General features: G+C 45.2%; 5 protein-coding genes across 6 annotated transcripts; 3 read left to right on the top strand and 2 right to left on the bottom strand.

The window, feature by feature from the left end:
- The first annotated feature begins 82 nt into the window (after window positions 1–82).
- Window positions 83–3,882, top strand: ATM1 (Iron-sulfur clusters transporter atm1, mitochondrial). Its single transcript, XM_066122687.1, has one exon. The coding sequence runs from the start codon at window positions 305–307 to the stop codon at window positions 2,363–2,365; it is 2,061 nt and encodes a 686-aa protein (XP_065972249.1). The 5' UTR covers window positions 83–304; the 3' UTR covers window positions 2,366–3,882.
- A 1,033-nt stretch (window positions 3,883–4,915) lies between these two features.
- J3458_021678 (uncharacterized protein) lies at window positions 4,916–6,205 on the bottom strand (the record flags this gene model as incomplete). Its single annotated transcript, XM_007809653.1, has 1 exon — window positions 4,916–6,205. The coding sequence occupies one exon, from the start codon at window positions 6,203–6,205 to the stop codon at window positions 4,916–4,918; it is 1,290 nt and encodes a 429-aa protein (XP_007807844.1).
- A 5,778-nt stretch (window positions 6,206–11,983) lies between these two features.
- On the top strand, window positions 11,984–14,862 carry WSC4_4 (Cell wall integrity and stress response component 4). 2 transcript variants are annotated; one of them, XM_066122686.1, is made up of 4 exons: window positions 11,984–12,380; window positions 12,480–12,652; window positions 12,712–12,977; window positions 13,584–14,249. In XM_066122686.1, the coding sequence occupies exons 2-4, from the start codon at window positions 12,520–12,522 to the stop codon at window positions 14,166–14,168; spliced, it is 984 nt and encodes a 327-aa protein (XP_065972248.1). In that variant the 5' UTR covers window positions 11,984–12,380; window positions 12,480–12,519; the 3' UTR covers window positions 14,169–14,249. The 2 variants fall into 2 exon arrangements, with proteins under 2 accessions (XP_065972248.1, XP_065972247.1); XM_066122685.1 differs by lacking the exons at window positions 11,984–12,380; window positions 12,480–12,652; window positions 12,712–12,977 and adding an exon at window positions 13,134–13,475 and having other exon boundaries at window positions 13,641–14,862.
- An 833-nt stretch (window positions 14,863–15,695) lies between these two features.
- On the bottom strand, window positions 15,696–19,321 carry J3458_021676 (uncharacterized protein). Its single transcript, XM_007809655.2, has 2 exons — window positions 18,270–19,321; window positions 15,696–18,218 (listed from the first exon to the last, which is right to left on the bottom strand). Exon 2 carries the CDS (start codon window positions 17,765–17,767, stop codon window positions 15,869–15,871), a length of 1,899 nt encoding a protein of 632 aa, XP_007807846.2. The 5' UTR covers window positions 17,768–18,218; window positions 18,270–19,321; the 3' UTR covers window positions 15,696–15,868.
- A 2,785-nt stretch (window positions 19,322–22,106) lies between these two features.
- J3458_021675 (uncharacterized protein) lies at window positions 22,107–22,436 on the top strand (the record flags this gene model as incomplete). The annotated part of the gene is made up of 1 exon (XM_066122684.1): window positions 22,107–22,436. The coding sequence occupies one exon, from the start codon at window positions 22,107–22,109 to the stop codon at window positions 22,434–22,436; it is 330 nt and encodes a 109-aa protein (XP_065972246.1).
- Window positions 22,437–26,549: the final 4,113 nt, after the last annotated feature.

The raw sequence follows: 26,549 nt of genomic DNA, 5'->3' as shown, positions 1-26,549 counted from the left end.
TCTGACGCCATAGCTTCCAATGTTGGCGCACCAGGGTTCACCCACCGCCAATCCTGATCGCGTGCACCTTGAGGGCTTTGGTCAAAATTCAGCTGCGTCAAGACACGAATATAAAATTAGGAGGCGGCTGTTATGCCAACACTCCTCAATCAATAGCCTCTCTACCATCCTATTGTATCGGTTACTCTTGGCCTACTTCGCTGCAAAACCCATCCGGCCGAGACACTCCAATCCACCCCGCCATTTGGAGCCGCACCCCCAAGTCTCCCAACCACATGCACAATGATTGCAACCACCTAGGTAGATGACAATGATACCCCGATTATTACACCGTCCATCGTTGCTCTGCCCCCGGTGCAGCTTTTCCCAAGCCCAAACTCGTCCGGTATGGCTCCCACAACGACCAATCGCCTGGGCACGATCCCTCCGAACGTCGGTCACCCGTCGTGAACAGCCAAAGAAGACGGAACTCGCGACGAAGCCGTGTGCCATAATATCCCAGACGACGCCGGCCGCCAAGGCAGCATCTAAGAACAATGATCCCCTTTCCATGGCGGACAAGTCGGCGACGGAGCAGCGCAAGGCTGACTGGGCCATTATGAAGGAAATGTCGCGCTACCTCTGGCCAAAGGACAGCTACGGCACAAAGATCCGCGTGGGACTGGCCGTATCGCTACTCGTCGGGGCCAAGTTGTTGAACGTCCAGGTACCCTTTTATTTCAAGAGCATTGTCGACTCCATGAACATCGACTTCGCGGCTGTTGGTGGCACCGCTGCCGCCGTCGCGGGAAGCATGATTGTCGCCTATGGCGCTGCGAGAATAGGGGCCACAGTCTTCCAAGAGGTCAGAAATGCTGTGTTTGCGTCTGTTGCGCAAAAGGCCATCCGGAGCGTTGCGCGCAATGTATTTGATCATTTGCTCCGGCTGGATCTGAGCTTCCACCTCTCCAAACAAACTGGTGGTTTAACGCGAGCCATCGACAGAGGCACCAAGGGCATCAGCTTTTTGCTGACGAGCATGGTGTTCCACCTTATACCCACGGCGTTGGAGATCAGCCTAGTCTGCGGCATTCTTACATGGCAGTACGGCGCAAAGTTTGCTGCCATTACGGCATTGACCATGGTGGGCTACACGGCCTTTACAATCTGGACCACGGCTTGGAGGACAAAGTTCCGAAGGCAGGCGAATGCTGCGGATAACAAAGCCTCCACCGTGGCTGTGGATTCGCTGATCAACTACGAGGCTGTAAAGTATTTCAACAATGAGAAATTCGAGGTGGCGCGCTATGACAAGGCCCTCAGGGAGTATGAGAAGAGCTCCATCAAGGTGGCTACATCGCTGGCTTTCCTTAACAGCGGGCAGAACATCATCTTCTCGTCTGCCTTGACTGCCATGATGTATTTTGCTGCGGATGGAGTGGCCAGTGGTTCGCTGACGGTGGGAGACCTCGTAATGGTGAACCAGCTCGTCTTTCAGCTTTCTGTGCCGCTCAACTTTCTGGGATCCGTGTACAGAGAGCTGCGCCAGTCACTGCTTGACATGGAGACCCTTTTCAACCTTCAAAAGGTCAATGTCAATATTGCCGAGAAGCCTGATGCCAAGGACCTCGTCCTGTCGCGCGGAGGAGAAATCAAGTTCCAGGACGTGACATTCGGATACCACCCCGACCGCCCCATCCTGAAGAACCTGTCTGTTACCATTCCCGCAGGCAAAAAGGTGGCCGTCGTTGGACCCAGCGGCTGCGGCAAATCCACCCTCCTCCGCCTCCTCTTTCGCTCCTACGACGTCCAAGACGGCCGGATCCTAATCGACGACCAGGATATTCGCGACGTAAAGCTCGACTCTCTCCGCAAATCAATTGGTGTCGTGCCCCAGGACACACCGCTGTTCAACGACACTGTCGAGCACAATATCCGCTACGGCTCCATTGAAGCCTCGCATGAAGAAGTGGTCGCGGCGGCTAAACGAGCTCGTATCCACGACATTATCGAAAAGTTTCCTGATGGATACAACACCAAGGTCGGCGAGCGGGGCATGATGATCTCAGGCGGCGAGAAGCAGCGTCTGGCTATGAGCCGGCTGCTGCTTAAGGATCCGCCGCTTCTCTTCTTTGACGAGGCTACAAGTGCGCTGGATACGCATACGGAGCAGGCGCTCATGATTAATATCAACGGAATCCTGAGGGAAAAGGGCCGTACGAGCGTCTTTGTTGCGCATCGGCTACGCACCATCTTTGACTCGGATTTGATTATCGTGCTAAAGGATGGCAAGGTGGCAGAGATGGGGACGCATAGGGAGCTGATTGACCGGGCTGGAGTTTACTCAGAGCTGTGGAGTGGTGAGTTTTTGAAGCCTCCTCCTTGAGTGAAGACTTGATGCTAACTAGTAACAGCACAAGAAATGTTGTTCAATGAAGATGGGAGTGAAATTGAGGAGACCCAGGAACAGAGAGAGCAGGTGGCGGCGCTGAAACAGTCTTCGACTCGGAAATAGATCTAGCCAATATACCAAGCAAATGTAATGTGCATTTTACATCAACACTACAAGCTTTACACACAGAAGCTAGCGTCTCCATCTCTAAGATCTACGCTGGCAGACACGCACATGCCACACCGTCTTGAAAGCCGTCCGAGTTTTTGTCCCCGGAAGCAACTTGCGTATGTTGAGCCCTCATACTGGCTGCCTTGCGATTAACCCCAGCCCCCATTCTGGGTTGGCACAAACTCAGGTAATACCATGCGCAAGAAGTGGAAAACGCTAATAGTGCGATGGAGCAGTAACCGTAAACACGAGACTGCTTCCGTCGGGAAGGCATCGGCCACAAACCGGTATCATGTCTCAACCATATATACAAAAGGCCTGGATGCTTTGCGCTAGCAATCCAAAATATGAACACGTCTTGGCATCGGCGACAGTCCTCACTGGAATACATTGGCTGATTGTCCCCAGAAGATGCGGCCCTGAGTCCTGGCAAACCCGGACAGTGCCAACACAGCAAAATTTTTATCAGATGGGAACTGTATCCTGGTTGATGATCTGATTAGATTATATGGCTCCTCTGGTTTGTGGTTGCCCGTATTGAAGTGCTAGTGCCCTTGGGGAAAGATTTTGCGAACCAGCCGGCGTTGAGGATCCCCGTCCATCGTGGGAATTATAAGCTCGTTGCCGGCCCTTGGTGCGGTAGCAACTTCTTCGACAGATCTTGTTGAGGACTGCCCTCCCCCAACAGTTCATCAAGTATCGTGGAGTACTTCGTGCCCACCATGGCGGGCTGAACAAGCACCGTCGCCAACGACAAGCACGCTCCTTTAGACGCGGCATCTGCCTCTCCAACCGAGGCCGTGACCATCCCCAGTGTGGGCAACGTCCTCAAATCTCAGGATGTAACCCGTGTGGAAGCCGAATACCGCGAGGTCAAAGAGAACCGCAAGACGCTCTACCTCTTCTGTGCGTGGGCATCCTCCCTCGACTCCACCACCACCGGGTATTACAGCATCGACGCCACGGGCTACTACAAGAAGCACAGCAGAGTGCTGTCCCACGCTCTCCATAGCGACCAACATCGTTGGTGCCGTGGCGAAACCATCCCGCCCGTACACGCATATCCTGCCTTTGTTCTTCTACGCAGCGGTCTGTGTGGCCGTGGTATTTGTTGCGATTGGGGGCTCAGGGCTGGACCTCATACATGATATCGCCGTTGCCGACTTGACGCCGCTGGAGTGGAGGGGCTTTGTGAACTCCTTGCTTTCGACGCCTTTTTATTATGAATAATTGGTTTGCCGGCAAGATCGTGGATGATATTACCACAAGGAATCAGTGGAGATGGCAAGTTATTACTACCCATGCCATGACGGAACTTATAGTCCGGTGGTAAAAGAAAGTGGGGGGGGGGGGGGGGGGGAGGGTTGACACTGTCCAGGGGCTACCGAATGTTTTGCTGTTATCATGCCTGCGGCGCATGGTCCGGCCCATCACAACACTCATTCACCTTGACCGAAGAGCCAAGAAAAGCGGCATCGTGGACATAGCTTCTAGCAATGCGGCCAGACGGGTCGCCAAGGAACTCGCCTCGGAGGAAGGCAAAGAAGCACCACACGGTCTTGTCGTGGCAGCTGCCGTCACGCCCTCTGAGAATTGGGGCCAGATGCTCTGTAGAACCATGCATGAGATTGATGCTTTTGGGCTGATTCTTCTGGGGTTCGGTGGTCTTCGCTTCTGCTGCCGTTCTCGTTGAAGACGTATGCCCAACGTGGATGGCGGAATTCTTCCCTGATTGCCGTGATGGTTGTTGGTGGGTTACTGCTGGTTGTGTGCGTGGTGTATGAAATGAAGTTTGCAAAGACACCGAGTGCGCCGCGGCGGTTGATTTTCAATAGGACCTTAATAGTCGTGGTCCAAAATCGGTAGTGCTGTGAGAGTGCCGTCGTGGCGGCGATTTGATCCTCTCAGATGCCGAACCAGCAGCGTGCGCATCTTCCCGTCTCTACTACGGAGAAGGACATCGAGAAGATTCTCAACAATGTCAAAGCTGCGAGGGAGCTTTATACGCTTGAGTCGCCCATGAGACAAGGAGTCATTGGAGCGTATAGACAGACGCTGTATTATGCGCTCGCGCCGGCGTTGGCATTGGCCTTTATCCCGCTTGCTGCGGCGTGCTTTTCAGACAAATTTCTATCTGGGGAAGCGGCAAAATGCGGCCACAAACGTTGGTCATGATGGGCGGCCCGTCGAGGAGGAGGAAACGGAGAGGGGACCCGCGAAGTGTAACAAGGAGGCCTTCTTGAGGGTCTGGCCTGGGAAAATTAACGAGCCAGGGAGTCGAGGCCACCAGCAAGCACCCCGAAATTAGAAAGAACACCAGCGCTGGGTGTTGTCGTGTAAATCTAAAATTAGTCCTCCGCATCAAATCAAGATTCACGACACAGTATTACTGCGAACCAGCTCTTCCAGCGCTTCAACCGCGGCATCTGCGCCTCCTAGCCTCTTAAGCTCATCCCCCATCTTCCTTGCGCGGGATCTGTAGCTCTCATCCCCCAATATCGCATAGGCGGCTTGTCGAACGCTCTCCACATCCGGGCTATCGGTCTTGAGGTCAATGCCGAGCCCTGAATAGGTCACCCTTGCCGCGGTGTCCCTCTTGTCCTCCGACCGACCGGCACACAGTAACGGCACCCCGTGGGACAAGGCCTGCGTGATGCTGCCGTACCCGCCATTGGTGATGAGCAGCGCCAGCCGCGGGAGGAGAATGTCATACGGCAGCCACGCCGCGTGGTAGACATTCTCGGTACGTCTCGTGCTCGACCGGATTTCCGCCTCATAAGGCGATATCACGACAAGGGCGAGGCCAGCGTCATCTTGGAGCGCCTTGATGGACGGGATAACGAGTGAAGTCGGGTCCATAGCCAGGGTCCCCTGCGTTATGCCGATGATTGTCTTCTTTTGGCCTGATAAACCGGACCACCACGACGGCAGCTTCGACATGTCGGTGCTTGTCTGCGTAACGAGCGGTCCCACAAAGACGGTGTGCTTCTGGTGAGAAGCCGTGCTTGGCAGCTGGTTGAATTCGAGCTGTAGAGACGACGCCTGGATGTGCAAATGCGGGCTATATGTGTACTCCTCCAGCGGCTCGCCGAAACCAAGATTGTGCAGCCCGAGCGCCCTTCTCTGATGGTTCACTGCAGGGCGCAGAAACAGCGGTGTTTCTACGAAGCGGCTGGCAAGTTGCCTCGCTGCATTGGCGAGCCATCCGGCCCAGGACGCCGGCGGCGCGGCGCCCGAAGCCGCCAACGGGGCATTCAGTGCGGATGTGTACAGCGGAATAACGCCCAGTGTTGCGTATACGGGTATTTCGCCGAGTTGGTAGAGAGCCCGCGCGCCTTGGGGGAGGACATCTACCAGCAGCACGTCTGCGTCGAGAGCAGCCAGCGCGGCGCGATAGTCGGCTACCTGGGCGAGGAGACGGCGGTCGAGGCCGCTCTGAGGTTGGTCGAACAGCCCTGTTTTGTGGGCTGAGATGAGAGGAGAGTCGAGGGCGGCAATGGCCTTTGTTGGGATGAAGTTGGCGCCGGTTGCGAGCACGCGGGCTTCGTTGTCCGGGTTGCTTAGCCAGAGGACGGTGTGGCCGTGGGCGACGAGGGCCTGGGCGACGGCTTGCATGGGGTACGTGTGGCCGGCTGGGAAGTGGGAGTGGAGGATGATCTTCATGGCTTCACGGCGTGGCGATGCCGCCGGTGCTGGGACGAGGTGGTGCTGCTGGAGAGGAGCTTGTGGTTGAGGTTGAGGGCGGAAGTGGGACGATGATGGTTGGTGGTTGCCAGCATCGTGCACAACATGGATTTGAAGTCGATGAGAGACGGTCTTGTGCCAGTTGCTAGATATGGATTCGAGAGGTGGATTGTTTGGAAAACAAATTCGTATATTTGCTCGGTGCTATTCCTGATATTTCTGGTAGGAGGGTTATTTTTTTTTCTTCTTCGGGAGAGAATAAATGGCTGTTTCTGGAGCTTGACGTCCTCGGAGACTTTTTAAAGAAAGGGGCAGAGGGGCGACCAGATGAGCAAATAAGACAAGATTCAGAAAACGCGAGGATGATATAAATTTACTGCAACTCCCTATTGAAATCTAGAGTAAAAACTGAATCAACGCCTTTACCGAGGATAATAATTAAAGACTGGTCATTATAAACTTGGAGACAAAACTGCAGTAGCCACACCAGGCTCGACTTCGAAAACGGCTCCTGCTTATATACCATCCCGTCAACAAACCAGCTAGCCAATGGTTATTACAGTTCTGGCATAAGAAATTTGCCTGTCAATTAGGATACACAGAGAGCAGCGACACCACAGTACATGGTATGTAGAGTATAGCGTTTCATGGCCGGATAATACCCCGGCTTGGTTCCTGGTCATATGTACGCTCTGCACACCTCTTCTACACCCCATGATCTCATTTCTTTTTTATTTTATTTATTTTTATTTTTATTTTTATTTGTTGTAGCCCCCCCTCTTCCCCCCAAAACACTTTATCCACAGAATGCATCCATCAGCAAACGTAAGCTTTGCTAGCTCACACGACTTTCGCCACAAGGCCCTCAAAAATAAAAACTCAATTACAATTCCTACCCCAGTAGTTTGCGCGTCTTTTGCAAGATAACCTCCCGAGCTGCCTTAGTTGCCTTTATGACTACTACAATACACCCTAGGAATCCACTCCAGTGCGACGTTCCTCGATTCTGGATCAACTAGGGCTCCCGGCCTGAAAGACAAAAAATAACAATGGTTCTATTCTAGTGCTGGGCACGAGAAACAACAATAGGGGATGAAGCGAGGTTGCCCAATAACGCGTTGCGTGCCAACTTCTCTCCGTCCAGTCTCTGGACAGGCCTTCTATATTTCTTTGCCCATCGGTAACACACCGCCATCCGCCGCAGCATCTCATTCACATCGCACGAGATTCGCGAGTGTCAAAAGCTGGGTTACATCCTATTTGCCTTGCCACTACAGAAGCAGAGCTAGCAGGATCATGCTTTACGACATTCCATCAGAACACTAGGTGACACTATGTGGAGTTTCTGTGTCCCGATATCCTCCATCCGGAGACATTGACTTGCATCGTGTAATGTTGAGTCTGAATTTGCGCATTGCTGCAGACCTCGATTCAAGAATCGGTGTCTTCAAAGTCCACTCCATCGCCATGAGTATGTTGGTCCTTGCTCTTGTTGGGCCAATACCGTACATACACATACATACATACATCGGACAGACGTGCATGCCTAGTGTCAAGATTGCTGCGTGATACGCATCGATGGCCGTGTTCGTGTTACCTCCACCTTTGGTGCAGAGACTGTCCGTGTGATACCCGTATGCGCAGCTGTGTGACCATGTGTTGTGTAGGCACGTCCAAATTCCATGGCAGAGGTGCGGAGGGTCTGCGCTATATAGTGTTGTTCCCAGTGCCTGCTCCGTGACGCGGCTCGGCAGCCGGGATCGATGCTGGACCAATATGAGTGACACTCCAAGGTTTCCACAAGAATCGGGGGGCTTGCGTCCGTAGTTTGGTGATGACGCTTGTGTGGTTGATTGTCGGATACGCCTATTTAGTTTCAACGCAGAGATGGCGACAAGTCAACACTTGGAGCTTCCACAACTTTCCCAGGAAACAAATACAACAGTGCTGAATTGCTGTCAATATATTCTTAATGAAGCTTAGTTCTTGGTAACAAAGCCGAACTGTCGTCCACTTGACGCTTTCTGTTTCTTCCAACAGGACGAACCAGGATGAACGCTGCAGTGGGCGAATGGGAACCCAATCATCTTAGCGCCCCATCTGCGTGGTTGATGAGAACAGACAGACCCATTGTCAGAGAACCAGCTGGCCAAGGTTCGGCTGCCCCCCTGCCCATCTTTGCCATCATGGGTAAGGGTGTTTTGGTCAACGGGGAGGAAGTCGATGATCGAGAGGGTTTCTTGCTCCATATCTGTAATTACAAATGCCACTTTTTTCGCGCACGGTCTGAAATCAGGAAGAGAGAAGGATAGGGGCATGAGCATCCAGATATGTGGTCCTAGCTACAAAACTTTAGTTGAATGTCATCAACCAACCCTTCACCCAATGCAAGGCACCATCCAGAAAGCCATCTAAAAAAAGAGATTGGGTTGCGTCGCCGCAACGCGTGATTCTTGCCGCCTTCAAACCTCGAGGGGACCTCGTATTCCTGCAGTCTGACACCATCCGCACATTGAACAGCAGCCACAGGCCAAGCAACAAATGCGGCGTCGACAGTTCAAGAAGTCGAGATTCTGGCCATACAAACGTACTTTACTTGATGAGGAGCGACGTGATAATTACCGCTCTCGACTCCGGCATTCCACCTAAACCAGGAAGGGAACAGCGTAATAAGTTCGTATGTGCCAGGAACCTCGGCACGGCACCAACGCCGATTTGTGGCGTCAATAAACGCAGTTCTTTGGCGTTGGGGACGTGCGCAAATCCCAATTTCGGCTCTGTTTTCAATCGCATCTTATCTTCCTGTGCCGTGTTTGGTGTTTCTGCGAGGGTCCTGGAATTTTCTTCATCTGCCGACGGATTTGCAACATGACTTGCAGAGACAACGCCAAGGTTTTACCTGGATTTAGGGTTCGACCATGTCTCTGGCACACGTTTGGCTGCGGCTGCAACATTGAAGTACAAGAGTAGCTTGGACAGGCTGCCCCTGAGACCTTTCGCCGTGTAACTTTGTGATTTCGGTGTGTTGAACAAAAGTTCAATCAAAAAACGCCCGTGTGAAGATTGGGAAATTGATGCAGAGAGCTGCAAAGGGACATTATCGCATGTGAAAGCAACAGAAGTTACAAATCAATTGCTAGTCAGCCAGCTAGCAAACACTCGCATGTAACAAGAGTCAATGGCTTGTATCGGACGCCTCCTCACTTGATGCAGCGTACGTGATCGAAGCACAGCCAAGATCGGCGTTTGCAGGATAATGGTCATGATCAATCAATCAGCGCCCTCAGTGCTCTCATCGCCCTCGAAGCGCATATGCATTGCATACTGCATTCTGCATACCGCAAGTCCATCTGTGACTGCGCCAATGTCGACTCTGCGCTGTAGAGTACTTAGTCAGCCGAGTTAACCGACTGGAGTATTCCTCAAAATCGATGGAGCAACAATGGTTGGTGATAATGCACAACTCGATGCCCGTCCCGCCGCAGCCCGTGCTTTCCTATGTAATTTATTATTTGCTTTTTCTGTTTCTGCCTCCTCTTTGCCGCCTGCCGGTGACGCCATCAATTGATGCCCTCCACCTCCCAACCATCAAACCATCAACCATGACCTCTTCACTTTAGGTCGTCAGGGGTCCGCGACGCCCTAACACAGGCTACTGGACTGCTGTCGCCAATCCTTGCCCTTCAAACCATCCATCTGCCTTCAAAGAACCCTGGTAGCACCGTCCAGCTTCGCTCACACTAGCCTAACCTTCCTTGTTTGCCGGCTGGTTCCAAGCTTGGATATCCACGGCGATAGTGCTGCGACCCATCCATGCCGCTTTTTGCGTTGGCTTGGAGTGGTTGGGGTGGGAACGTGAGATTGCTGCGAGGATGCCGGAGGCTAGTACTCCGTAGATCTATGAAGTTTTTTTTTTAAATGATTTTGTTTTGAGCGAGATGGCTGAACCGATTCTAATCGAAGATCTCAAAGGGTATGGTATGCACGGAATAAAGCTGCTGCCAAGGCTGGCAAAATCAAGCCCCATCATGAGCACAATATGAGCTGAGGCAAAGCAGCCTTCCTTGATCATCATGATACGGGCTAGCCAGAGGCATCGTAGCTTGACTTGTCGCCATGCGAAGCACAAGACAAAGCCACACAAGGCTTGCAAAAAGAATTGATTGGGCACTCGGTCGCTGGTCTAACACTTGATGTTGAGGCGTGGTAGGCATGTCTCAAAGTGCCCGAATGTTTATCAAGCGAAACTTTGATTGAGTGAGATCCAGACCCATGATACAACAGATTGATTAACCGGTGACGGAGCAACTTCCGTCCTGGGGTTCAGAGTATGTTCGTGTTGGATTCTGTACAAGAGTCGTATCACAAGCCACGTTCGGATTCGCATTCGTTGTATCTTGGCACGGGAAGGACAATCTGATCGCTCGAGACATGTCGCCGCTCCAGAAAGTCCTTATTATTTTTCCCCTTACCCCTTCGGGAGTTGGAGACAATGACGCATCTCCAAAAGGTAAAAGACAATTGCATTTGTATTACTCCTTACCAGCAGACATAGCAATAGTGTCTCTCTAGGTTTGATGTCGATGCGTAACTAATTGGCTTCTCCCCACCACATGCGCGCTGGACAATCAGCGCTTGAACTTGGATCATGCCCTGGTCGAGTCCCCGTCAGGTCTCCGTTTTGTCCCCGCCGGGTGCTGGGTGACTGTGGATACATATGAATTGATGGCAATCGTCGCTCTGCCTGTGCATCTGTCATCACGCTCGTCAAGCTTGGCTGGTCGAGAGGCGACGTGTTTGCTTTCGGCGGAGGCACATTGTTTCGAGGTGCTGGCTGGATACACGCCCCCCTATGCCCTTCCCAAACACCAGACTCGCTGTCGGTCGTGGTTGCCGCCTCTGTCACTGGAGGGAAGCCAAGCTGTCCTCCATGTCCGGTCGTAATACTACATACTATACTATAGTTCCTTGATCGTAGCTGTCCATCCAGATGTCGTCTTCCAGATGCCCGCACACCCTCCGTCAGTTGCCCAAGTCTCAAGTATTCCTCACACCTCAAATCGCCTTCACTCGAGAACCCATGTCCAGTCCATGCTCGGTGGACTATGGCGATTTGCCCATCCATGGTCTTTCCCTCTTCGCCTTGATGCCTGCACCGTCGACCCTCTACCACCAGACTCCACTTCCACTTCTACGTGCATCTCTCTGGCCATCAACCTCGCTCGCCTTTTCAAACCTCTTCCCCTCTCTATTACCAGGTTGCATTTCTTGCTTCCAATTGCATCTGGCTGGCTCGGGACTTGGATTGTAATTTCCGTCTGCTTTGATTGCCGTGTCCCTCCGTCAACATTTGAGCCACTCCCCCCTCCCTGTTTGCGACATTCAACATTCCTGTCGTGAACCGCGACCGGACGCCTGGCGACACACTAGCTCAGTCGCCTATTCACACATGCGTCGTCTTTGTCCACAACCAAACCAGAGCAATTGCACGCTTCCGTCCAAGACGAAGACGACTTAAACAAGCCCGACACATGCACATGACCTCGACTCCGAACTAATACCTTCGTCGTGGTCGTCGAGCCCTTTTAGCCTGCGTTCCCAAGCTTGGACTGTTTTTGGGTTGTTGCTGCATTTGTTCTTGCTTGCTTTTTGCCTTCTTTGGCTCTTTTCATTACCCTCGCTGTCTCAACTCTTCCACTCGCTTTCTTGTCCCCCCAAATACATCTTACGCATTGTCACGGATTCTTGTTTTTGCACCGTCTTCCTTCGCTCTCTTCGAACCGAACGCATTTGGCTCCGTGGGACGAGAACAAAATACCGTTGGCATCATTTACTCAACTGAGCCGGTCACTCGACGACGCGCCTGTTGTTTGCAAAGTGCATAATCAACTGGAACTATTTGCATCATCTTATTTTTAAATCTTGTTGTCCTGGTCGGACAAACGCGGTTGGACCGGCTGAGATCGGGGCCATTTGAACAATTGTTCTCGAGCTTTGGCGACTACACAACACTTGATTCTTTCCAGTCTCGTGTTGTCTTTGGTCTTGTTATGGCCGCGATTTGCTGAACAGAATCCTAGCGTCTGGCGTACTATGTGGTGATCTCGTCATCACATCTTTGTCTGGCTTGTGATATCTGTACACTGTTCAAGAAGTAAGTGGCCATTGTTCAAATTCAAAGTATGTAGAGTACGCGGGATTCTTTGCTTGCCTGCCTTGAATATATGTATGCCTCGGAAGCTAACTTCAGCAGTAAGATTCCTATCGTTGCTTAGTCGCAAAATTGTGTCACAATGCCGTCTCCCAACTTGACAGGCGCCCGCGGCGTGGCTCGCCTGCTGCTCATGACTGCCTCTCTGGTTAGTCTCGCCGATGCGATTGACGTCGATATTTGTGCAAGTCTCAACACTGCCGACATGAATAGGAGTACGTTTCATTCACCTCATTCAACCCGAAGCCGGCATAACAAGACTAACCCGAGCTAGACCTCAGCATTTTCCAGACAAATGGGCTTTGCCATGATTACTGTACACCAAAGGATTTCGCCTATGCCATCACACAATCCAACAGCTGCTGGTGTTCCAACTACACACCCGCAAAGTCAGCACAGGTCGCAACGTCCAAGTGCAGCATGAGCTGCCCTGGCTACCCGGACGAAAAGTGTGGTGGTGCCGGTGTGTACGGCTATGTGTTTCTCAATGTTGCTCAGCCTTCAGGCACCAAAGGATCAGATTCTAGTACTACAAGCGAGGTAAGTTCCCCAGTATCTATTCATTGTCTTGCATGTTTGTGTGTTTCCCTTTCGTCCGCGCCTATTCCATTTCAATATCACGACCGCTTTCTGCACCCTTCTGTCGTCATTCAAGTCATCTCTACTTGTCATGATCCTGTCATTTACCCGACGGCGAGCGACCTTTTGCAATACCTTGTCCATGTTTCTCGCAGTCCTTCATGCCATTAATCAAATGTTGGTTCTTGTCCTTTCATGTCCTTGCAAATTTCGTTATATTGCATCTGGCGTTTTTGGCAAGGCAAATCCGCATTTGTGTCTGGTTTTCAGACAAAGTTGATGGTATTGGTGACTGAGACCGGGCAGGGCAAACCATCATCTACTTCTACTCCTAGCTCTTCGCCCATGACGTCGAGTAGTAGTAGTAGCAGTAGTAGTAGCAGCAGTAGCAGTAGCAGCAGCAGTAGCAGCAGCAGTAGCAGCAGCAGTAGCAGCAGCAGTAGCAGCATTTCTTCCACTGTAGGGTTTTATCCCCCCTCCCCATCATAACTGCATGCCCCCGACCACACGCCGCATCATCCCCCTCTTACCCGCAATATTTCCTAACCCTAACGGCATATTCCCTAGACCTCGAGTTCGCCAAGAACTCCCACGACGCAATCGATGATACTGACCCCCTCCCAGTCGACCGAAGCTACGTCCAAGCCAACTTCGGCCATATCTACATTGACCGCCGACGGGACAGTCAAGACGGTCACAATAGTACCTACAGCAACTGGACATACCTCTGGCGATAACCAAGGCGGCTCGGTCCAGGACAGCGGATTGAATACCGGCGGCATCGTTGGAATCGTAGTTGGTGTTGTCGGCGGAATTTTAGTTTTGGCCGGTCTCATTATACTGTTCTACCTCCGACGAAAGAAGCAACAACAAGAAAACGACTATCAAGACGACCCAAGCATACGTGGTAGCTCCTCGGGGATGATGGGCTCTGGCCGTCCGGAAATGTCGCGTGCCCCTGGCTCACCGGGTAGTACCGGCAATAGGAGCAGCACCTTGCAAATTGACCCTCGCATGGACCCTTTCCAACAGAGTCTATACGCACGCAGCGGCAGCCGAGAAAGTGTCAACACACTGCGCGACGACCATGACTACTCCAGAAGGATCCAGCAACCAAAGGTGTTAAGAACCACGAATCCCGACCCCGAATAGATTATGAAATCGAAATTGATGCTGCACCCGGGCTTTCAGCATCCGGTATTTCTGGAGGGAATTTTTTTCTCCGCTTTTTTTCTTGGACACTTTAGACGACACAAAATGTGACGGAGTATGTTGCATTACTTCGCTTCTCATAAACAGAATCGAATTGCCCTGTTTCTCACACGAGGAGGGAATTTGCATATAGGCATATTTTCCAAGATGCCAGGATGGCGTTGTTCTTTTGAGGGCGGGAATTATGGCATCAGATGAGGATGGCTCGTGATGTTGACTGCGCAACTGATGAATAGACCGACGACTGCATAGGCGTGGATTTTGCACAAACTGTTTCAAGACGGAGACCAGCGGAGGATGTTGAATACGTGGTATGATAAAACTGCGGGGATTTTGTGTCGTGGATTCATCACAATGGATGTTGATTGCACCAAGCTCTACTCTGCCGCGGGAAGCGACGGACAGCACCCCAGTTTTCGGGAGTGTCTCCAAGGCAGGTAAGCACATGCTTCATGTGCGGCACTGGTTTTGTACATACAACAGCTGCGTTATGATATGGATACAGCGTAACAGCTCTTATGAAATTCGGTGCGGTAACGCCAGGGTATATTATTATTCTTTTTGGTTTTATGGTAACTGGCAGCGCATTGCATCGGAGATACTGGAATAGGAAAGCAATTGGACATTTTTTTCATCCTGACCACTCCCTCCTTACGGTCACGAATTCATGATAGACCAGGCGTAGGATGTGCAATTACTGCTCGGGTTGCTACTTGTGAATTTGACAGTGACCGCTTCGCTGATTATAGATAATGTCCGGCAGCGCCGAAGCGTTGGGAGTGTAAACTGAAGCGGCTCGTGGGCTATTCCGAGAAAGCGTCTGGCCATAAGTGCAAGTCGAGAGGCTTCCAATGCGCACATCAGGCTACGATGATTATACCTTGAATTTGTGCATCAAATGGACAGGTCATAAGCAGCCGAAGCCACCGTCGAACGCAGCTACCTCGTCATGTTGTCGCCGAGATGTTCAAGTCATGAATGGTTAATGGTGCAAGAGATCAGTAGCATCCTTCCACACGGCGGGCCAAGAAGAAAGAAGGTGCTTCCGGGCAGTATGATTCTATATTTGTAGCCCTTGACCATGGATTCCATGTTTAATTGCATAACAACAGCGAATGACCCCGCCAGTTGACATGTGCACTGTCTTGCCGGTTGTCGGCCAGTTGACTGTCAGCGACCAGCGACAAACAGATGAGTACCAAGCAATATTGGCACTTGAGACTCTCGAGATGCCAACTCGGCTGAGTGAGACGGCAATGAGTAAAAAAAATTTTCTCGCAGCGAAATGCTGGATCTTTTTTGTTGAATGATATTCAGAGGGCGATGATGGTGCAACCGGTTCACTACTACGTTAGTTCGCACTTCCACCCCAAGGGTTCCAAGTGTGTATCTGATGGTCACAAAACAATTTTTTACTTACCCCAAAATGCGGCACTAGGAGACATGACCACATCAAAGATTTACTGCGCCGGAATGGTATCGACTGTGAGATTTGGTACTGTGAGACGATTTCTCTTGTGGCAGCTGAGCAACTCATCATCAGTGTCCTAGAAATGCTTCCTTCCAAAGCTGCTCTCATCTACTAATTAATTTTGTCAGAATGCTAAATACCCCTCGAACCTCTGAGCCTCGCTACGGTTTCACGGTTTAATTTCACTGCTCTCTCGCCTCTTTCTATCCGCCCAGCGCGCCCTCATAAGTTTCAACAGTGCCCAAGCTGTGAGCCTGTATGCCACAATACACGCCGCCATACACGCAACATTGACAACAGGGTCGACATTAAAGTTGTACAAATCCAGCACCTCTTCACCCGTCTCAATGGGACAGCTTCCGTCTGGAAGCCGCTGCGCACTATTGCATGTAAATTTGATATCTCGCAACGAGTACGGAGCGACGGACCGGGTCGCGTACCGAATGGGGGACAGGTAATTGACCGCCTTGAACAAGTCCGGCATGTTGATGGAAAGCACTCCGGACATGGAGTTTGCCACAGAGAGCAAGATGCCCATGATGTTGACCGCGAAGCCTGTATGAGCGAAAAGGGTATTGAACATGACTCCCAGGCTCTCTCCACAAGACACCACGCCGAAGCAGGCGAAGACGCAGACGAAGTACATGGTAACTGTTCTCGGAAGTCCAATTGCAAAGGCGCCCAAGACGCCAAATAGAAGACAGCTGATGATTTCGAAGGGCACTTCGATTAATGTGTATGAGGCGAGGAAGGCCTCGACGCTATACACGCCGTCGTCATCCTCGCGGTAAAAGACGTCTCGCTCATTCGGATACACGGCGACATTTTGCAGCATGCCGACAAAGTAAAATGCTCCTATCTGCTGGACGAAGCCCATGCGGTTTTGAATGGCGTAGTAATCGTTGCCTACCGGTGCAAAGAAGAGCGTGAAGACGGCTGCGAGCCCGACAACCTGCATGGTGCGTGCCATGATGAGCTGCGGCTGTCTGCGAGTGTTGATGACGGCTCGCCGAAGCAGAAGTGGCAGTGCTATGAAGATTGATGCACGTTTGCGCACGAGGGCTCCTAATTCCGCAGGCGTAGATACCTTGGCCTTGTTGAAAGACCGTCGAGTCGGTGGTGCCTGCGAGCCACTAGATGTTTGGCCCTCTCCCGCGGTGGCCAAGATACTTTTCGTCGTTGGCTTTTTCTCTTCGCCATTCACATTCTGGACGGGAAGCTCGGATGGCTTCTCACTTGGCTCATCTGCCTCTTGGATTTCAGATAACCGCCGGTTCACCGTGCTGTCCAGTTCATCCGGTCCACCAGTGCCCCAGTGTTCTATTAACGTCTGTACTCGCGCCCGACTCTCTGCTTCGCGATCATCTTGTTGAAGATCTATAGTAATCATATCGAGCGCAAAGTCGGCCGGATTCGTGTGCTGGGGGCAATCGTATCCATGTTTGCCAAAGTATCCCAGCATTTGCTTCGCGGGGCCCGCATATACCGGGAACCCTCCCCTCGCAAGAAGAAGCACATTCCCAAAGTGTTTGAATAGATCCGATCGGGCTTGATGTATAGTCAAGATGAGCGTCCGCCCCTCGTTCGCCAACCCTTGCAGCACTTCCATGATGGAACTTGCGGTAAAAGCGTCCAAGCCAGAAGTTGGCTCGTCGAGAAGCAAAATTCGAGGATCCGTGAGAACTTGTACAGCAATGGAGACACGGCGCTTTTCACCGCCTGAAATGCCCTTGATCATGTCGCTGCCAATCAAATTGTTGGCGCAGTCCTTGAGGCCCATTTTCATAAGCACGTCTTCGGCGCAACGGTATTTCTCCTCGGTGCTCATAAACGAAGGGAGCCGGAGTCCGGCAGCAAATCGCAAGGTCTCGCGTACCGTCAGGGACGGAAGCAGAGCGTCATCATCTTGGCAGACGTAGGAACAGACTGATCGAATGACCGAGTCGGAAGGCACGGCGCTGTTGAAGGTCAATCTTCCAGACGGCCGGTATTTGGTTCCGACCGAGTTTCGCAGTCGCAGCGCCATGGCGTTGAGAAGCGATGTCTTGCCACTTCCCGATGGACCCATGATGACGTTCAACACGCCTGCCTTGAACGTGGTTGAGACCGGATTTAAGATTGTCCTTCGGGGTAGCTTCTTGCCGTAACATGTTTCTCTTGTCGAGGCTCAGGGCAAAGCTGTCGAGGCCCAGGTCAATGGCTCGGACTTCTGAAATAGACTGGGCTGTCATTTTCTCTTTGCCGGCGGACAAATCCGTGTCTGGTGAACGTGCGCGGGCAATAGTGATTTCGACTTTTCGGAAGTGCAGTCCGAAGACGGATAGGCTGATAAAGAAGACTATAAAGGACGTGAGAATGATGATGGGTCGAGCTACCCAGTGGCCAGGGAACCCAAGCGATGCCATCACATAGTCACCGCTGTACTGGTTACAAGCTGGGTTCGATTGACCCCCTGGGAGGGGGCAGTCATAGAAATTGCCCTCAAATTCGTTTCCTGCGTATGCGCTGAAAGCGTAGAACTGTGGCAACAGTTAGCTGAATGTGGTGACGCAACGACGGCCAAGACTCACATTGTAGGCTATCCACTTGATCCATCTGACATAGACGGGCATGGTGTTCACCTGAACAAACATTCCACAAGCAATACTTTGAATCGTGTAGGCAAGATTAGCAATCAGACTCGCGCCGGCAAAGTGTCTGACTGCCACGACGCAGGTCATTGCACAACAAACAGACACAAAGTGGTTGGCAAGGGTGATTGCAAAGAATACAAAGAACTTGCTCACTGTCCGCTCAAATCCAGCCATGAAGTATACCAGCACGGAAAAGAGAAACGGCACCGGAAGATCCTCGGTGGGCAGTCTGGCCAGTCGCCTCGAGAGAACATATGGCAAGGAGTCGACACGATTGTCTGATGACTCTCTGTCGAATATTGGGATGTCGATGGTCATGCGGTACACCTCGAAGAGAAGTATCAAATATCCCTGCAGACCGGCCGCCGTATAGAGACCTCCCTCCCTAGATCGAATTCCGGCCTGGTCACGGCCGAGATCGAAGAAAATGTACCCCGTAACAATCCCCATGAGCACTGCTTCGATTATTGCAGCTGCCATGCCCAACGGGTCACGGTACGTCACCTTGAGGGTACGGTCCGTCAAGACTTGCAGTTGGCGGAAGAAGCTCGCATGGGTTTTCGCAATTGAGCTTTGTTTACGGTTCTTGTTGTCGACAACTTGGAGGAGTGGCGGGTAGCGTTTGGCGCTCTCTTCTGCCCAGGCTGCCTTGAGGTCACGAACTCTGGCACTAGTATCAGCTTCAAGCTCGGGAGTCCGGTTATCTACAGCTGCAATGTCAATGATAAACTCGGCGGGGTTGACGAAAGGCGGCAACGGGAACCCCTGGCCCTTGAACCAGGGAAGACAGTCCGGGATAGGACCTGCGTATACCGGACCACCCTTGGACAATACCACCAAGTTGTCAAACAGGTTCCAAATCTCAGAGCGAGGTTGGTGAATGGTTGTAATCACTGTTCGGCCTTTTTGAGCAAGGGCCTTTAGAGTCCGCACAAGTTGAAAGGCGCTTGTAGCATCAAGTCCGGTCGTCGGTTCATCCAAGAATAGAACAGAGGGATTAGCGAGGAGTTGCACACCAATGCTGACCCGTCTCTTCTCTCCTCCAGAGCACCCACGGTGTTGACTGTTGCCAATTCTGGTATTTGCGCATTCCTTGAGTCCCAGTTCGCGAATGACCTCTTCAACAACACGATGTCGATCCTCAGCAGACGTGGTCGAGGGAAGCCGTAGCGCCGCAGAATAATGGAGAGTCTCTCGCACCGTCAAGGTCGGGAGTAGAGTGTCCTGCTGCATGACGTAGGCGTGGCGAATGTTATGGACGCCTGTCTGACTGTTAAACACCACATGGCCCTTCTGAGTTAGTCTTGGGCTGATGATGCGCTCGGCCATGGTGTTGAGCAGCGTCGTCTTTCCGGAACCACTTCCGCCGATGATGGCTGTTAGCGTTCCCGGTTGTAGATGCGCAGCAACAGATTCGAGAAGATGCTTAATACGCGGCGTGGTGTTGAACTTGGCATGGAACAAGTCCTGGTATGTAGCCGGTTCGAGCCACGACGGCGCTGTGTTGACCGACACGGAAAGGTCTCGAATCCGGACGTCCACGGCGGCGACATCGTCAAGAGACAGGTTGCCTGCGCCAGATACTGAAAAGCGTCTCTCATCAACGCCAACGTCCTCTTTCTTATGGATTGAAGCCGTATCCACAGATGCTGGTTTTTCTGCTTTCTCCGCGTCAGACGTGGTCGACATGCTGTCTGGCAGATAGTCAAAGCTGGCAGAAGCCATGGCTAGCTAATTTCGAGGCCGCCGTCTGCGCGGCGTTGCTGCTATTTGGTGAGCAATTTACTTCAACATGCTATGAGGCAACTTGTATCGCAACAGCCAAAAGTTCTATGCTAGATGGCAAGTCGAAGACACGTTGGTCCAGGGACAGGTCGAAGGCCTTTGCTAACGATGGTCAATTTCTTTAGTTTGGTCGGATATTCCGTTTTGGGAACCCAAGGGCCAACAAACTCCGCCGGCATCGTTCCCAGTAGAAGTGTGACGACGGCTGACCGACTCCGTTAGGGTGATAAGACATGTGTGGTCGGTTTCTACATGTTTTTACATGTTGCCTCGTCGTACAGCATGGGTATACAAGGGTTTGTCAATTAAATTGGCCACGGTGCGAAGTAGTTACGAAGCAACTACGTAGTTACACGGCCAAAGGCAAATCTGGAGGTGTTGCTAGACTTGGTCCACTTCTCCGTCAGTCATTACAAAAAACCCCCCTTGAGTTATGTCCAGGATCTGGATGGTTGCCAGGATAGCCAACAAGACCCGGGACCCGCCCCTGCGACTTTGTTCGGACTCCGGAGACACTGGCAAAAAGCCCTTCGACAGAGGGAATCTCGGCTAGAAGCCCAGCAACACTTGGCATTGACGTTGGGCCGGATCTGGCTGCATCCGAAAGGCTAAAAATCCGCTGCGGTTCACTATCAGCCATGGGACTCTAACTTCTAGGGGTTCCGAGGGTTCCAACCGAATGCTACGTTTAAGCTCCCAGCCATGTTGCCTCTTTTCTGGGAACCAAGCTATATAACTAACATCCCAGGCGTCTTATACATGTATGTGTGTATGCCAACTTGCGGCAAACATTGAGTTGCTGCTGTACGCGGAGCAGCTTCAGCAAAGAGAGAGAAAACAGCTTTACGGATTTGAAAGATGCCGATGCACATGGTGGCGTTGGAACAAGCAAGCAATAACCTCACATCATTCTGGCCAAGACCTGCCAGCCACTCAAACTTGGCTCCAATAGAAAAGGTGGGATAGGGCTTCCTCGCACTGAGGGCAGCATGAGAGCATGGAAGCGAAGCCCAGAAGCAACTTCGCTTACAGGGCCACGAGGACAAAGGGCATCGATAGTCACCAGCCCAAGGTTGCATCTAGTACCTCATTGTGCTATTGTCCGGCACATATGCACGGCTCATGCAGCAAACTCCGCTCAAAACGCGGCAGCCTCTTCTCCGACGGCCGGTCTGTTCTGCCGACTGGCAGTGTGTAGCGAAAATTGAGCGCGCTGCGATGATTGCTGGGCAATTGCTCTATGGTGCTGCCCACATTCGTCAACAGGTAACCAGGGTTAGGGTTTGCTGTGGTTCTCGACCGGTGTATAAGTTGCCGCCATTCGCACCACAATCACCAACCATTCTACGCGCTGGCAGCAAAGTCATGGTGCTCCATGATACGGACGAATGCACAAGTGGCGGGGGGCTATCTTTTTGCCGCATAATCTGTTTTTTAAGGGATGAGAAGGCCAACCATAGTCGTAACCAGCATGACTTGACATCTAGGGTAAGGAAAGATCAACTCCTGCCGCAATTCGCAAAGCAAAAGTTTGAATTTTTTCTAGCACGCTATCAAACTTGCTCTTTCAACTCATGCCTGAATCTAAAATCTGAACAACATCAACAGTCGGCTACTGGTCTTGTCGCAAGCCCATGCCGCCCTCGAGCTACAATGCCAGAAGAAGAAGAGTCAATGACGTCTGGGAAATCAGCCCGTGATTTCGCCACAACCAATGAATAGCAACAGCCGTTGGGCATGATAACTTTGCCTGCTGCATACTTAGCCCAGCCACCATTGGCTTTATTGCGGAAGACGTGGCTCAAACTACGAGTGGCAAGAGCAAAAGTTTTTGAGACTTCCACCAGCCTTACGCCTTGCCAGTGGCACGTCGGGAATCTGGGGATCCCCACGTTTCGGGAACAAGGCCGGGAACTGTGCTGGGGATTCAGACGTCGGCCCCGTCGTTTTCATTACCCGACAGATGTCTTGGACATCGCAGATGTATAAATGTGCGCCGACCTCATGGCAGTCAATACCATGGGGATGTCTTCTGGGGCGACTTTAAACGTCTACCACTGCAGGGCCCAGACGATGGATGCCGAAAGACCTAAGCAGCTCGACAATGATGGAGATAATCTCGAACATGAACTCAAAATTCCGGAGGTGGAAGCAGTCAACCATCCTGATGCGAGTTTATACATCGAAGCTTTGGAACGGTACCCCAACGATGATTCTATCGACAAAGCTGCCGAGAGGCGCCTCGTTCGGAAGCTGGACATGAGGATGCTACCTTTATTGGGAGTCTACTACTTCTTCTACGTACGTGCTCCTATATAGAGTGTAAAAACGGGTACTTATAGGTACTCGTAGGTATTTAAGTTTTTCTTAGATTATTTATAAGTTACTTATTTTATTATATAAGTAATTTAAGTATATTATAAGTAACTTAAGAAAAAAATAAGTATCTTATAAATACTTATAAAATATATAATAATATAATATAATAATATAAATTAATTTTCTTAAATTAATTATAATAATTAATTATAATAATTAATATTAACTCTTTAATATTTAATTATATTTATAATAAGTTTTAAGTTTAAAGTATTATCTTTTAATATTTAATATAACTTTAATTATTAAGTTTTAAAGAGTTAATTAAAGAGTTAATAAAATTAATTATTACTTTCTTTTTTTTCTTTTCTTTTCTTTCTTTTCTCTTTTTCTTTTATTCTTAATATTTCTTATATTTAATTATTATCTTTTTATCTTCTCTTATATATATAAGTTTAAGTATTTTTTTTCTTTTAATATTATTTAATTTTTCTTTATATTTTTATTCTTTATTTATTAATAAACGTTTTATATAAGCTTTATTCTTAAATTCTTTACTTTATTATAAATTATTATAATTACTTATAAAATAATTAATATAAATAATTATTATAAATAAATATAATTATATAAATCTTTTATATAATCTTATAAAAAGGTAATATTTTACTTTTAAAAGATATTTAATATATTATATAAAGTATAAAAGTTTTTAAATATAATTATAATATACTTTATATATTAACTTAAAATATTTATAATTAAGTATAATAAGTAAATAAGTAATTAAATATATATATAATTTATATATTAATTAATATTTAAATTAATATTATTTTAATTAACTTTTATAAGACTTAAATTATATTAAGATTTTAATAAGAAATAAAAGTACTTATATTATTAATAATCTCTTTTATTAAGCGCTAAAATAATACTTTTAAAATAATAAGTAAAATATTTCTTTAATAATATTAAATTTTTTAAAGTATTATAATTAATTTAAAGTTAAAGTTATAATAATTATTTATAATAATTATATATACTTATTATTAGATTTAAAGTAATATAATTTTTTAATTAAAATTACTTAATTAAATAGCCTTTTACTTATTATTTTCTTAAATTAATTACATATAATTATTATATTTTTACTTAAAATACTTTATAATATTATTATTAAAAATAATTAATAAAAATAATTAATAAAAACACTTATTAAAGTAATTATAAGTAAGAAAAATTAATAATAAAAAGTAATAAAGTAAAAAAAAAAGAGTAATAAGAAAATTTTAATAGCTAATAAAAGTTATATTAAAAATAAAGCTTATAAGTATATAATTTTAATAGCTAATAAAAGCTATATTAAAAGAAAAGTCTTTAAGTATATAATTTACCTTACTCTTATATTTATTTTATTATTAAATTTTATATATTTTAACTTTTTATATATTATTTTATTACTTTTAATATATTTTTTTATATTATTTTTATTATAAAATATAGATTTTATTAATTATTTTTAATAATTATACTTATAATTATATAAATTTTTTTTTTAAGGTTTTATTTTAATATAATATTATATTAATTTAATATTATAATTATAATTAATTCTAATATTTTTATAATAATATATATAATTATATTAATTATTTTTACTTATTAAATTAACCTTTTAATTTAAGTAATAAAAAGTATAAAGTTAAGTTTAAGCTTTTATAAAACGTATATATAAAGTAAGTAAAAGAATATTAATTATAATTAACCTTTATTAAGTATAAATAAGAAAATAAGTGAAATATTATACTTATTAAGTAATATTATAAACTAAAAATATTATATAATATTATAAAGTATAAGAAAGTATTAAAAGTAATATATAATACTCTTAAAGAAAAAGTTAAGTAACGCGTTTAAGTAAAATAATAAGTATTATTTAATTATAATAATTATTTATATTAATTAATTTAATATAAAGAAGTAATTATATTTAAATTAAAAGAATATTAATAATAATATTATAAATTATATAAATATAATAAAAAATTCTAATAAAGGTATTTTAAAAGTAAATATTTAAGAGATAAAAATAAGCTTTTAAGATATTTAAATTAAAAAAATTAAGGTAAGTTTTATTTATATTATTTTATTTATATTATAAATATTAATTTAAAATAATAATTATATTATATTTAAGCTTATATATAATATAATTATTAAGATATTAAAGATAATCTAATTTAAAATTTAATAATTTTATATATATTTATTTAATTATAAGAGAGAGATTATTATTTTAAAGTATAAATAATTTAATATTATATAAGTTTTCTTTATATTAAACTATTATAATAAATATTTAATATTATTAATTTTACGTGTCTTTTATAACTTAATACTTTAAAGGTATTTAATTTAATAGAGTTATTAATTTAATACTTTATTACTTACTTATATTATAAAAAATATTATATAAGTTAAGTTAATAAGTATTAAGTATAATAAAATACTTACTTTTAATAATTAATTATTATAATTATTTTTATTAATTATTTTTAAGTAATATTATAAAATCTATTAAAAGTTTTTAATTAAATAATATATATAAGTTAATTACTTATATTATTTATATTAATAGTTAAGTAAAATTAATATAATTTATAATATTTATAATTAAGGTTATATATATAATCTTAATATAACTTAACTTCTTATATTCTTAAAGTAAAAGAACTTACTTAATTTAACTTATTTTTAATCTATTATATTTAATAATTAAATTATTAAAGTAATTAAAAGTTTTAAGTAACTCTTAAAAGAATTAAAGAATATAAAGTATTAAATACTTAAAAAATAAAATAAAAAAGTTATTTTAAATATTAATTTAAAGTTAAAGATTTAAAAAATTCTTAATAATATTATAAAATAAAAATATTAAAGATAATAAATAAATTATAAGTATATTTTTATTAATTAATTTTAATAATTAATTATTAGCTTAACTTTTTAATAATATAAATTTAATAACTTTTAACTTATATTATCTTATAAGGCTATAACTTATAAGTAATATAAAATATTATACGTAATATAAATAACTCTTTTCTCTTTTTAATTTATTTATTATTAAAGATTTAACTTAATTATATAAGTAATAATTATTATATTATATAATTTTAATATATTATAAATTATATATATTATTATTATAAGAAACTTTATTATAAGATTAATTAAGTATATAATTCTCTTAATAATATATTAAAATAAACTTAATTATAATATTAGTCTTTTAATATACCTTTTTAAGAAGATTTATTATAGGTTTTATTAAAAAGAGAAATATTAATATTTATTTATTAAATAAATATATAAGGTAAACTTATATATAATATTTTACTTATCTTTTAAGTATTATTAATAGATTTTATAATTTAATATTAACTTAAATTTTATTATATAATAATATATTTTAATCTTTTACTTTATAATTAAACTTATCTTAAATATTTAAAAGAATAAGAAATATAATATATAATACTTACTTATATATTACTTAAGTTAATTAATACTTATATAAGTAAAATTATTATTTTATATTTAATAAATAAGAACTTAAGAGTAAAAAGAAATAAAAAATAAAAATATATAATCTTATAATAAGAAAATTTTATATAAAATTATTTATTAATTACTTTATTATAAGTTACACGTTTATTTTTACTTAATAGAAATTTTATATATTATTTTTACTTATTATCTTTTTATTAAAGCTTTAAAATTAAATCTTTTTTATTATTTCTTTTTATTATAAATTTTAATTTTAATAATAATATTTAAAAGTATTTATTCTTCTCTTTTTTATTCATTAATAATTTACTTATTAAATATTAATTTAAAGAGAATTATAAATATTAATTATCTTTTATATAATATAAAAGACTTTATTTAATAATTAAACTTTATAACTTAATAATTAATAATTAAATTTTATTAATAATAAATAATTACTTATTTAATAAGTTTATTATTAAGCTTAATTATAAGAAGAATATTTTAATTCTCTTATTAATTTTATATATAAAAGTTCTTTATATAAGATATATAATA

The sequence above is a fragment of the Metarhizium acridum genome (assembly GCF_019434415.1).
Source record: "Metarhizium acridum strain ARSEF 324 chromosome Unknown scaffold_586, whole genome shotgun sequence".
NCBI lineage: Eukaryota > Fungi > Ascomycota > Sordariomycetes > Hypocreales > Clavicipitaceae > Metarhizium > Metarhizium acridum.
This window is presented reverse-complemented; position numbering and strand designations above follow the sequence as displayed.

Bases quoted from the DNA above. Each gene is read 5' to 3' on its own strand.
- ATM1 (XM_066122687.1), top strand. From the start codon at position 305: ATGACAATGATACCCCGATTATTACACCGTCCATCGTTGCTCTGCCCC.
- WSC4_4 (XM_066122686.1), top strand. From the start codon at position 12,520: ATGCCGTCTCCCAACTTGACAGGCGCCCGCGGCGTGGCTCGCCTGCTG. The intron at 12,653-12,711 runs GTACGTTTCATT...AACCCGAGCTAG, and splicing joins CACTGCCGACATGAATAGGA to ACCTCAGCATTTTCCAGACA. The intron at 12,978-13,583 runs GTAAGTTCCCCA...CATATTCCCTAG, and splicing joins ATTCTAGTACTACAAGCGAG to ACCTCGAGTTCGCCAAGAAC.
- J3458_021676 (XM_007809655.2), bottom strand. From the start codon at position 17,767: ATGGGTCCATCGGGAAGTGGCAAGACATCGCTTCTCAACGCCATGGCG.